The sequence below is a fragment of the Eurosta solidaginis genome, chromosome X (genome assembly GCF_040869045.1).
Source record: "Eurosta solidaginis isolate ZX-2024a chromosome X, ASM4086904v1, whole genome shotgun sequence".
Classification (NCBI taxonomy): domain Eukaryota; kingdom Metazoa; phylum Arthropoda; class Insecta; order Diptera; family Tephritidae; genus Eurosta; species Eurosta solidaginis.
In genome coordinates this window covers 135,471,113-135,483,483 of record NC_090324.1, presented here as the reverse complement: position 1 = coordinate 135,483,483, position 12,371 = coordinate 135,471,113, and the positions used below count along the sequence as shown (strand labels likewise).

General features: G+C 36.5%; 1 protein-coding gene across 1 annotated transcript in view; it reads left to right on the top strand.

Annotated features, from left to right (window-relative positions):
• LOC137235482 (calcium-dependent secretion activator-like) overlaps positions 1-12,371 on the top strand; it is a 3,515,579-nt gene that overhangs the window by 3,336,879 nt on the left and 166,329 nt on the right. The window contains exon 11 of the mRNA XM_067758482.1: positions 9,081-9,461. Coding sequence (XP_067614583.1) covers positions 9,081-9,461 — 381 coding nt within the window. The remainder of the gene's footprint in view (positions 1-9,080; positions 9,462-12,371) is intronic.

Genomic DNA, 12,371 nt, shown 5'->3' with positions numbered 1-12,371 from the left:
TATCTGAGCAGATGTTGACTTCTATTATCTCCAGACATAAGGCATAGATTAAAGTCACCCTAAATTAAGACATTTTTTTCATGCAGATCTGTCGTGAGAATTTCTCGCAGTTCTGATTCAAAATGCCTGATAGGAAATGTGGAATTCCTATAAAGCACCAATATGTGATAATCTTTGTATTTGAATACAACGATTTCTGAAACCTTGCGACCAGAGCAAATTTTTTTCACCTTACATAATTCGATTGCGGAAGCAATGTTAGGTCTCGCATACACTCCAACGCCTCGCTTATTTCTGTTTTCCGTTTCGGTGCTGTCTATACGTAAAGCATTAAGTGAAATAAACACAGGAATTTCAAAGTGTTCAGATGGATAACTCCATGTCTCGACAAAGCACAGGATATCCGAAGATAGCATCAAGATGTCATTATTTATATCATTTATGTGGGCATGAAGACTCTGGACGTTATGAAATATAATTTGAAGGCTCGATGTTCGAGAAAGCATAAAGTTGAATGTTGGGGCCAAAGCTTTTGTTGTGGTCAAATCAGTCAACTGCCTAAAAACAGGATCAGATTCACAAAAGGGATTGGGTGGAATGAAGTTACCTATATAAATAGACCATCAGCACTAGTAGCTCGACTGCAGGCTACATATAAAGATGATCTAGGCATTCTAGGTCGGGTGTGAACAACGACTTTGTTATACGTAGCACCCTGGCTTTTTAATTGTTATTCCCTCAGCGGGGACAATTGGAAACTGTTTTCTTTCAATTGTTATCTGCTCATTTCTATTATATTGAAATGCTCTAACAGTATTCTCAATGGGTGTCCACGAAGATTCGTTGGGATGGGTCTTCTTCGATCTAGCCATCAAACCAACAGAAGGCTCCAAAAATTTTATCCACAATGTTATTGGAACCGATGAATCTAAATCTATCTGCATAAGCTTGCCAGTTGCACAATTGACCAAACCGTCGCCTGTGTTGATATTCACTGTCATCATATATTTGGCCGTGGTTTTTAGTGTTAAGCTATACATAAGACCCTGCGTTTCCGAAGTTTTGAATAGCTTGACCCGTTCTAAGATATTAGCATTTTGGCCACTAACGGCAATTCCTTTAACGACATCTTTCGCAGTTGAGAAAATTGCTGTAGAAGGCATTTGACCCAGTTTAAGGGCATTATAGTTGGGAGATTCCTCATTTGACCAAAATAAGTGAATTGCTTCTTCAGGAACCTGGTCAGAGTTAACGACCCTACTTGCAATCAAAGATATGTCATCACTGGTCATAGTCCCGGAGGCCATATTATTCAAAGCAATAGCAAACGGTTGATCTCCACGCTGTCTCATTATTTCATTCAATTCATAATATTTAAAGAGCTCCCATAATGGCGAACCGACTAAGACGCTGTAATTATCGCTCGGATTTGGTGAAAAAATCCATCTATCGCCTACAGGAGAAAATTGTTTCAAGTCTCCAAAAACAATAACAGGTATACCACCAAATGGAATATTACTTTTGAAAATCTGCTTTAGTCTGGCGTCAATAAAGCTAAACATTCGAGCGCCAACCATTGAAATTTCATCTCTAATTATCAACTTCAAATCACATAGTCTAGTATACATTGATTTGATAATATCGTTGCTAAGCGGCCGGAGTTCTCTATTGGACTGATTCACAGGTAGTGAAAATATAGAATGCAGTGTCAAGCCGCCTATCCCAAAAGCTGCTTTTCCCGTAGGAGCACAAAGAAGTACCTTCAAAGAGCTTGGATTTGATCCAGGTATGCAATTAAAACGGTAATTGAGAGTCTGATATATTGATGATATAAGCCGGCTTTTTCCAACGCCACCTACAAAGTCATAAAATGGCTGATCCTTTTTGAAATTGTGTAGCAAATGAGTTAAGTACATTCTCTGCCTCATATTCAGCATTCGAACGGATGCAAGCAGGTCCTCAACGGGAACTAAGGGAGGAAGTTTAATGAGCCTAAGAGTGCCATTGGAGTCATTCTCATTTATTTCGGGATCACTATCGTGAAGGTTTAATAAATTTATATCAGGGTTTATTTCGGGAAGGGCCAGCACCCTGAATCCATTATCAAAAATATCCGGCCTATCCATTTCAGCTGGTATGAAAACTTCCTCCTCTCTTAATCTGTTCAGAACATTTTCGAGCTCCCTCTGTTCAAACACGTCATATTTTTTTCGATTTTCCTCTATAGGAACTCGATTTTCTACGCAGGTTTGCTCATTATTATTATCTATAATATCCCGTTGTTCAACCCGCCACGGTTGGTAGAGCAACACCATTTCTCTGAAATAATCATCTGGTAGTGTCTGGACTAAAACTTCTTGACCGAACTACACACGGTCTGGTACGTTTCCTTACACAACCACTACCATCCCTCAATGGAATTGCTACTCGTCTAACTAAAGAATTATCTTCTTCTATATCTTCTTCATTATCGGAGTCACCATGTGCCGTTCTAGATGATTTTACAAATGTAAACATAGCTGCGAAATCAGCTAGACAAACATTCTCGAAAAGAGAAGGTCTTTCAGCATAATGCTCTACCAAACCCGCCACAAAAATATCGGTAGAACCTTCAGAAAGATTCTGAAGTTGTGCTCTGGGTTTCACCATTCGCACTCGTTCTTCAGGTCGAGAGGTATTAATAAATATTTCTACATTGCTAGCTTCCGAAAGATGAAGACCAATGCAGCAATAAACTGCCTCTTGGGCGGAAACTTCTGTTCCGGAAATAAATTTGTGACCTATATGCTGAGGTTTCTGCTTGACAGTGTAGTTTCCTGCATTAACTTCTATCATTGCCTCATTTAAAAGCCTAGAGATACCCCTATTTGACTTATTTATATAATTTATTATGTAGGAACAGCACGCGTATGCATCCAATGTGAACTGAATATCCATATTGGCCCTATGTAGTTCTAAGATAACGGGGTTATAAGCATTAATTGAGCGGTCTTGGAACTTTCTTTTAAGAAAAACTTTAGGTTTGGTTAATCTTGATCTGAGAGCAAGTAAATATACATCGAAAGACAAATTTATTCTCATATCAGAGAGAAAAGCCTCAAAATCATTTAAACAGGAAATATCTGAAGAAGTCAAATTAGCATTTAAGAGATTTTGAATCTTTGAATAGTTTTCCCTATATGTTTCTAAATTTTCAATATCATCTGGAAGTGGCAATAATATATGGGTGGAAGGCATGGGCGGATATGGGATACCAAATCGGCAAACTTGCTGTCCTCTTATTTCCCTGGTACAGGACCGACTATGGTTATGTCTTTGGTACTCAATGAAGTTTTCTAAATGACTTGTGGATCCATCTGTAGAGACATATTTGTCACTGGAGCTAATAGCATTTGGAAAAGACTCAGGTTCGCTAAGATCGATCTTAGGAGCATTCTTGAGCCAATACATGCCATGCACGTGAGGTGAGCCCCTTTGTTGCAATTCAATTCGCCAGTAAAAATGCTCAACAAAATGCTTGTCGAAAATACCTCCATTTTCTTTAAAAAGCTTTAGCAACTGACGGTAACGATAGTCGAAATATCTAGCGCATGTGAATGCATCTGATCGAATCAGGCGATATCTTTCTTGTGTAGGTAAATTACTGGCCTCTTCTTCAGAAATACTTCTTGAGTCCAGAGTTTTAGCCAAAATAACCAGTAATTCTATCCAATGAGATTCATCAGCAGATAACGTTATAAAAAAGGTTGGAAGACCGAATTGGCGAATCATGGCAATTGGTTTTTTTTCTGCCTCGCAGTGAGCTGGGGAAGATCTTACACCTTTAAGAACCCTATATCCATCGTCATGCTGTATCAAGTTTTGAACAAAATTTTCATTTAAAATATTTTGGGCCGTAACTCTATTGCTTCCAGAAAATTTTCGTAGGCAAATCGATGTACTATTCTTAATCTGAAGCAGTTCTAACTTCTTGTAATTATAGAAAAGCTTAGGAAAAGTACAAGCCCTTCTGTCGTAGCGACGAATCTCAGATCGAACAATCTTGCCATATGTCTTTGTACAAGTTCGCTTCTGCCCAGCGTAAATGCTTGCGAAAGAGAGTTCCTCAGAGTTGTTATCTTGAATGATATCCAGGGGCCTTTGGCCTCCACCTGGCGCAATAATCAAACGATTAATGTCCAAATTTTCTACTGGAACATTATCGAGAAGAGTCTCAAGGCCACCTGGATTTATTTCTTCAATTGCAGGTTCTAGGGGGGGATTATTCTGTCCTGCGCAATTTTGTAAATTTTGAAGAACGAGTGCATCTTCAATAGATGCAATAAACGGAATTTCCACATTATCACTAAAACCCACTCTTCGTTAATTTGAATATTGTGCTCTTGATATAATGGGGTATTCACTAAATATCGCAAGGCTTCCATAATTTTTGCAGGGCGTATGGTATCAGTCATATAATCATGATTATACTCCACACGTCTTCTTAAATGGATTTGAATCACATGCGCTTGATCGAATGATCTTGGGAGAGAAGTAACAATTTCGTTAACTGAAATAGGAGTGTTTACTACCGCCCCCCTTAATGAGCTCTGTCCTTGGTATCCCAAAGGACGAATAGTCATAAAAGGTAATCTGGGCATTATTAAGCGTTCCTCTAAAGGCGTAAGATCTTTTTCCACATTCTGGGAGCTCGGGAAAATCTAAACCATTAGACAAGCATATCTTTGGAAGAGTATTTCTTTTAACTGCGTTTCGGCAAGTAATACAGAATTTATGGCTACCATCTTCAGCGGGAAATTTATCAGATAAATAAAAGGCAGATGCAACGTCTGAATGACTTTGAGAAATTAAATTGAAATTTAAGGACTGTACTTGTTACGGAAACCATAGCCCACCACAGCAAACGCAAACCTCTGTTGGTCCCTTCTTAATATTCCTAAAATATATTTGTCGAAAATCTGGTAATCCTAATTCATTTACTATATCTTCGTTCTACCGACCCTCATTTTCTCTCATTGAGCGATTTCTCACAGCTTGCCTTTCATTTGCATTACTTCTATTTTGTAAATTTATTCTATCGCGATGTATTCGGAATTGACTTTGACGTCTTTGTCTAGAATTTTCTACACGAGCTCTTCTACGGACTGTTCTACGAGCAAGAGTATTTCTAAGTTGTTCTCGATGCCTACTCCCTGGATTTCTACGGCGGGATCGGTGCTCACAAGTATTTCTACTTTGCTCGATATAGCAATTGGAGGAGTTCTCGCGACGTGATCTATGTTGCCGTGTATTGATTATTCGCTCAGCTGACCGAACCTCTGGATTTTCACGCGAGACCTATGTTCAGAAGTATTTCTACTTTGCTCTATAGAGCGAATTTCTAAGTTTTCGCGACGGACTCTATGTTGCCGTGTATTGATTATTCGCTCAGCGGCGCGAATCTCGGGATTGTCACGGCGAGCTTTATGTTCGGAGGTATTACGACTTTGCTCTGCAGAGCGAATTTCTGAGTTTTCGCGACGGACTCTATGTTGCCGTGTTTGATTATTCGCTCAGCGGCGCGAATCTCGGGATTGTCACGGCGAGCCCTATGTGCGGAGGTATTACGACTTTGCTCTGCAGAGCGAATTTCTGAGTTTTCGCGACGGATTCTATGTTGCCGTGTATTGATTATTCGCTCAGCGGCGCGAATCTCGGGATTGTCACGGCGAGACCTATGTTCGGAGGTATTACGACTTTTCCCTGCAGAGCGTATTTGGGAATTTTCGCGGCGGATTCTGTGGTCTAACGTATTTTGGGTTTGTGACTGTTGTCTATATTCTTCGTCTCCACGAAGAACATGCATTCCCCTACTAGCTGCGACGCGTCTCAGATTACCAGATTTTCTACTTAGCCTAGGCATGGTTTATGAAAAATATTTATATATATGGTTTAATGTCACTAAATATAAAATGTATGTATTTAAAATATTTATTAATAAATTTTGTTTTACTTAATTCAAAATTTCTGGTGGTGGTGGTAAATCCGCTCTTCCTTTTGCCTTCTTCCTCACGATGTTGATAATAACGCACAAATATATTTATTAAATATTTTTTGGTTTTTATACGTTTTGAAAAAAACGCATTTGATTTATTATTTTATTTAACTATTAACCGTTAACCGTTCTTCCTTTTGCCTTCTTCCTCGCGATGTTGATAATAACGCACAAATATATTTATTAAATATTTTTTTGGTTTTTATACGTTTTGAAAAAAACGCATTTGATTTATTATTTTATTTAACTATTAACCGTTAGCCGTTCTTCCTTTTGCCTTCTTCCTCACGATGTTGATAATAACGCACAAATATATGTATTAAATATTTTTTGGTTTTTATACGTTTTGAAAAAAACGTATTAGATTTATTATTTTATTTAACTATTAACCGTAAATACTAAGCGATCAAACAATACTAAACTAAAGTTTTACTTTTCACTCAAACAACTGCGTCGCTCGTCATACATTTCCATAAACATTTAACAGGACAATGGCTACCAACAATTTCAATTCCTCAGTTAACAAAAGCCAAAATTGTTCACTACCTGCTACTATGAAACACACAGTACTATTGCAGCGATGCTATTATAGTTAGTGCAGAGCTAGGTGAAAAACAACCCTTAGGGAGCAATAACGCTTTTTAGTACATTGACACTAGTGTGTTTATGTTTATTGTTCTCTTATATCTTTATTTTAAAATAAACAGTAGGGAAATCCCAATATCTGAAGGAAAACTGCATTATTACCCGCTCAAGGTCATTGGTGGTAGCCTCTGTATCATTTTTGCTTCCTTTAAGCGAAAATTCGTTCAGAAAAGAATCATAGACATATCTGTTATTGCGCAGCCTTGTAATTCTATTAAGCATACAAAACGAACCACAACAGCATTTAAAGTGTACAGATGGGTATGTAATGTTCGGTTTCACCCGAATTTAGACTTCCTTACTTGTTATTACATATATTTAAAAAAAAAGGGCCGCTTAAACTTGACGTATTCATATCTATATAAAACAGCTGAACCAACCAACCTTATGGAAATCAATGTAATTTGTCAATGGTGCCATACCATAACACCCTAGCCATAATCATGCCATAGCCAACCAATTGGTTTTTGGGTTTTCGCCATATCCATAACCTGGAAATATTTGAGTTGGAGAATTTATTAACTTTTTGTAGATTTTATTTATTGTTTTGGATACATTTTGATTAAGAGACTTATTTTTTGTGGTATATGTTTGTAATTTTTTGCGTTTACTTCCTTTTTATGAAAATTTCACAATTTTTAGGTTAAGGCACCAATAACTGATGCCAATTGATATGGATAAGTAAAAATATGGTTATGAATATAGCGTTATGACTATGTCAACTTTGCCAGACCCTTAACTTTGCTTAACATTCGCAGTCTTCCAGTGAGTTTTACAGCTCCGGCTCACGCTCACTTCTCACGGAAATGCTCTGGATCATTGAGAGACTTGAAAAGCAGATGTCGTGAAATTTTCGCACACGTGAAATGTGATAGGCAGATGTCGCCGCTGTTTTTCATTTAACTCATACGGCGAAAGGCTAAGCAGCCACATCTATTTTTGAAAAAGTAGGTATATTAAAGGCCGCGTTGCCAACCTAAAAAGAAGTAATTAACAAATTATCTGGCTCACAAATGGAACCAGACTTCTATCTGGATTTATCTGGCTCAAATCGTTGTTGTTGCATTTACATGCAAAATTATTTATCTGGCTCAAGTTTTTGCCACCGGATGATAGCTATTGTCATAACAAAGTAGTGAGCTTTTTTCAAAATTCCTATAAATATGTATATTAAGCTGGGTTGATTTGCATGGACGAAAGTTAATCCATATCGCGCATTCGATTTTTCGATAGTTTTTGGGCTCAGAAAAAAAGCTCCACTAAGCATACCCAAAAAAATAATTTTCGAGCCTGCAAAATTTGAGTTTTTTGACTATTTTTTCTTTGATTTTTAAGGTTTTTTTCATGACCTACTCAAAAAATTTTCATTTGATTTTAAAGTTTTCATGTATACCTTGTCCGACATAAAACCGACTGTTCAGGTAAGAGGATTTTCATCATATTTTCGAAATCGATTTTTATTATAAATATGTCCGATCTTGACGATTTTTTCAGACAACCATCTATGCCCAATCCGTAAGCTTGTGGTCAAATTTGATGTTGCCAGCTGTTAAAATGAGGCAGAAATGGGGCAGAAATGGCGAAAACCCTCTTATTGAACAATCGATTGTATGAGAGGTATATGCTATAGGGGACTGATTCCGCCAATGTCAAATCCTCCATCAAAATATGCCTGCTTACCAAATTTCATAAAGATATCTCAAGAATTGAGGGACTAGTTTGCGTTCAAACAAACGGACAGACGGACAGACGGACGGACGGACGGACGGACAGACGGACATGACTAAATCAACTTAGCTCGTCCCCTGATCATTTTGGTATACTTATTGGTGGGTCTAACGGAAACATATACATAAGAAATGATTTGGAGCCTTGAAAATGAAAAAAATCGATTTCGACCAAAAAAAGTCCCAAAAACCCAAAAAAAAAATTTTTTTTTAAACTGTTAATGCCAACGTTTTTATCGCATAATTTTAAGTGGGATAGGAACTATGATACAAATTCGTTTTCATCGGCAACACTTTTGCACGTTTCTGAAGAAACCCTTAAAAAAAATTGCGAAAAAATAAATTTTTTCACCAAAACACTCTTCAAAACCCAAAAAAATATTTTTTTTTTCAAAAAAATGTTATTGCCAAAGTTTTCAGCGGACAATTTTGAGTTCGACAGGGTATACATGAAAATTTTTAAATCAAACGAAAATTTTTTAAGTAGTTCATGAAAAAACCTTAAAAATTAAAGAAAAAAGTCAAAAAACTCAAATTTTGCATGCTCGAAAATTATTTTTTTGGGTATGCTTAGTGCAACTTTTTTCCTGAGCCCAAAACCTATCGAAAAATCGATGGCGCGATATAGGTTAATAAATCGACCCAGCTTAATGTATATTTATCTTTCATTCCAGTACAAGTTCCATGCGAGGATTGATGACCAAATCGATAAAACGAATGCAGCTATGATACAAGGACTCATCGGGAAACTTATGTCTGTTCTAGAGTCGACTTTGTCGAAATTGGCACGTTACGACGAGGGTAGTCTAATTGGGTCTATACTCAGCTTCACAAACGTGTCTAGCTCAGGAAAGGACCTCGGGCAAGGTTACGTCAATTTCTTTCGCAACAACATAGACCAAATGCGTGGTAAAATTGGAGACGACCTGTGGGTGCTTAATTTTTTTGAACAGTGGTATTCCCAACAAATAAACCTGCTATGTAACTGGCTCTCTGAGCGTTTGGATCATGCTCTTCACTATGTACAAGTCACGTCTATTTCACATATAATAAAGGTAAGTACCTGTATACAAATTAGTAGTTTAGTTATTTTTAATGTTAACATAAATAGCATTGGTGTAGTGAGAGGAGGGGCGGGCGGCAATGGGGTCATCTTGCCCCGAGCGCTACTCACAGGGAGACGCCAAATGGTCCGGAATGCAGAACTTCCTGGATCATTTGTATTTTTATTATAACTGATTTCTGGAAAAAGGTTTCTATACTAAAAAATTCATGCATATATCCAGAACACTTGCGATTGGTTGTGGAATAATTGAAAGCACATATATTTTTTTCTCACGTTCAATGTTATGATGGGAATTATTAAAAAATGCTTTAACAAAAACTGTCAAACGTGAATCCGAAATTCGAGACACTCTCTGTGAAGAAGCAATAGAAAAAGCGCAGTTTCTTTGTGAAAATTGGGATATTGATATAGTAAAACGTGAAAGGAGGCGCCTCAAAATCGGATAGATAGATACATTGATCTTTCCGCAGAATGTGAAATTTATCGCGTCATGAAAAGTGTTCTCGATCGTCTCCAATAAAAAATACGTACAAGACTTACACGACTAAATTACCATAATTTTATTTATGGTTTTCTCTTCGAGGTTGGAAATTTGTTAAACAGGGATAATAACGACGAAATTGTAAGGACTTGGGTGAATTTTATAATACAAATTTCGATGGTACACAACTCCTTACTGAAATATGTGTCTGAAAAATATTACTTCACAGTAGAAAAGAAATTAAAGCTAAAATTCCGTTAGAATTACTTACTTTTATAATCTCGTATGGAGAAGATGTTTTTCTAAACTTGACTATACCAGAATTACTAATGTATATTATTACTAATGTATTATAATCATATTGTTATTAAATATGTACTTGAGTCTACTTATAGATGATATCTTCAGCTCATAATAAAAATGTAGGAAGGTAAACCCATTCTCTCTTCTCGGCGGCCGTACTTATTTTTGATTTTTAAAAAAATTTTAAAATCTCTCTCAAAAACTTTGTGGAAAGCCAAACCAAAGGATACAAACAAAAATTTTAGCATATTTGACTTTTACAAATGGCCGATAAAAAATAAAAATAAAATAGATCGAAAATTTGGTATGCATTTTTTAGTTCGGTTTTGAGTTTTTTTTTTTAATTTGTATGATTTAACCATGCATGGTCATAAGTTGCTCATACCACAGCATTCAGCTTACTTCCATCATTAGAGATATTGCAGGTCTTCGCAGCTGAAGGATTCACCTAGTCCAAGTGGGGAATATTAAAAAAAATTTGGCCCGGGCGCAAGAAAACCTCACTACGCCACTGATAAATAGTTGCATTCATCAAGAATCCACTTAATTTTTCCCACATAAGGTAAAAATTTAACAAATATCAATGTTGTATATTTTTATGCACTAACCAATTTTGAGCGAATTAACTGGTGCATTTTAGCGCATTCGGAACCATAACATTTCCGCTCTCAATTTCTTTTAAATGCTTTAACTGGCGAACTTAACATCAAAAAAAATTTAAAATCTAGCTACTATCGAACTTGTTCTTATCTGGTGCTAGTTCTGAACCAGAAATTTTTATCAGTATCCTGTAGGGAACACCTCTAGTTCCAAATTGGTGCGCTTCTTCTGCATTCGGAAAAATCACCAGTGCGCCCTCAATCTTTTTTACATCCCTGCACTACACCTCGCGTTAGAAGTCATGTCTATTACACATATAAAATGGAAGAACTGCATATAAATAAGAACTTCACTTATTTTAATGTTATGATAAAAAGTTGCATTCATCAAGAATCCAGTTAGATTTTTTTGCCACAAAAAGTAAAATTTTAACTTAAATATCAATTTCATAGATTTTGTATGCACTAACCAATTTTGAGCAAAATTATTGCATTTTCGGAAGCTCCCTGAAGGGAAAATGTCTAGTTCTGAACTGGAGCATTTCTAGTGCAATCGGAACCATTAAATTTTCGCCCTTAATCTCTTTTAAATGCCTTCAGCTGTCGAATTCAGCATGACGATATCTTAGGCTTTTAAATTGCCTGCCGATGCAATACCTTTTCTATAGTTGCGAACTAGTGTAAGTCTAGCTTCTATCGAACTTGTTCTTATCTGGTGCTAAACTTGAACAAGAAATATGTATCAGTACAATGTGAGGAAAATCTCTAGCTCTAGTAAAACCTGTTCGCCTTCAATCCCTTTTACGTCTCTGCACTCACTTGGCACTACCAAAACTGGTACTGAGCCGGTCTGTTGGTAGCCACACTTGTACCAACAGCGCTGAAGTCTGAGCTATATAAATTAAAGAAGTACGGAACAAATTGTACGCATTTTTTCAATTTTGACTTTAACTAAAGACAAATTATAACTTTTTCAAACAAACTATTTATTGCATTTATATTGTGTGGTACATGTCTAGATAATGGTTCCGTTTATTGGATTGCTCTACTAATTGTTTCATAAGTCTGCCCGAAATTAAACTATGGCAATCTAGATCACAAATTTCTGCATCACCTTTTTTGCTACAGCAAAAAAAAAAGGTATGTTGTCGAAAAAAAGATTGTATTTTTTGGCTTTAAAACAGATATAATTCTGAAAAAAGAAATAAAATATACAATTTTAAAAATAAACAATTTATTTAAGTAAGTGTTTTTGTAATTTAGAACAGATATCTATCAACAAAATCAAATGTTGCAATTAGAAACTTTTTCCTGAAAAGCACTCCGAGTGTATTTGTGCCATGAAAATCTGTTCAGGGAAAACTCATCTGCCTTTCAGATGCCGTTCAAAGTCGACATAAAACATGTAGGTCCCGTCCAGCAAATTTGTAGGAAAAATTAAAAGGAGTACGAATCAAATTGGAAGAGGCGCTCGGTCTCAAATTTCCTAGAAGGTTATGGCGCGTACAGCTTCTTT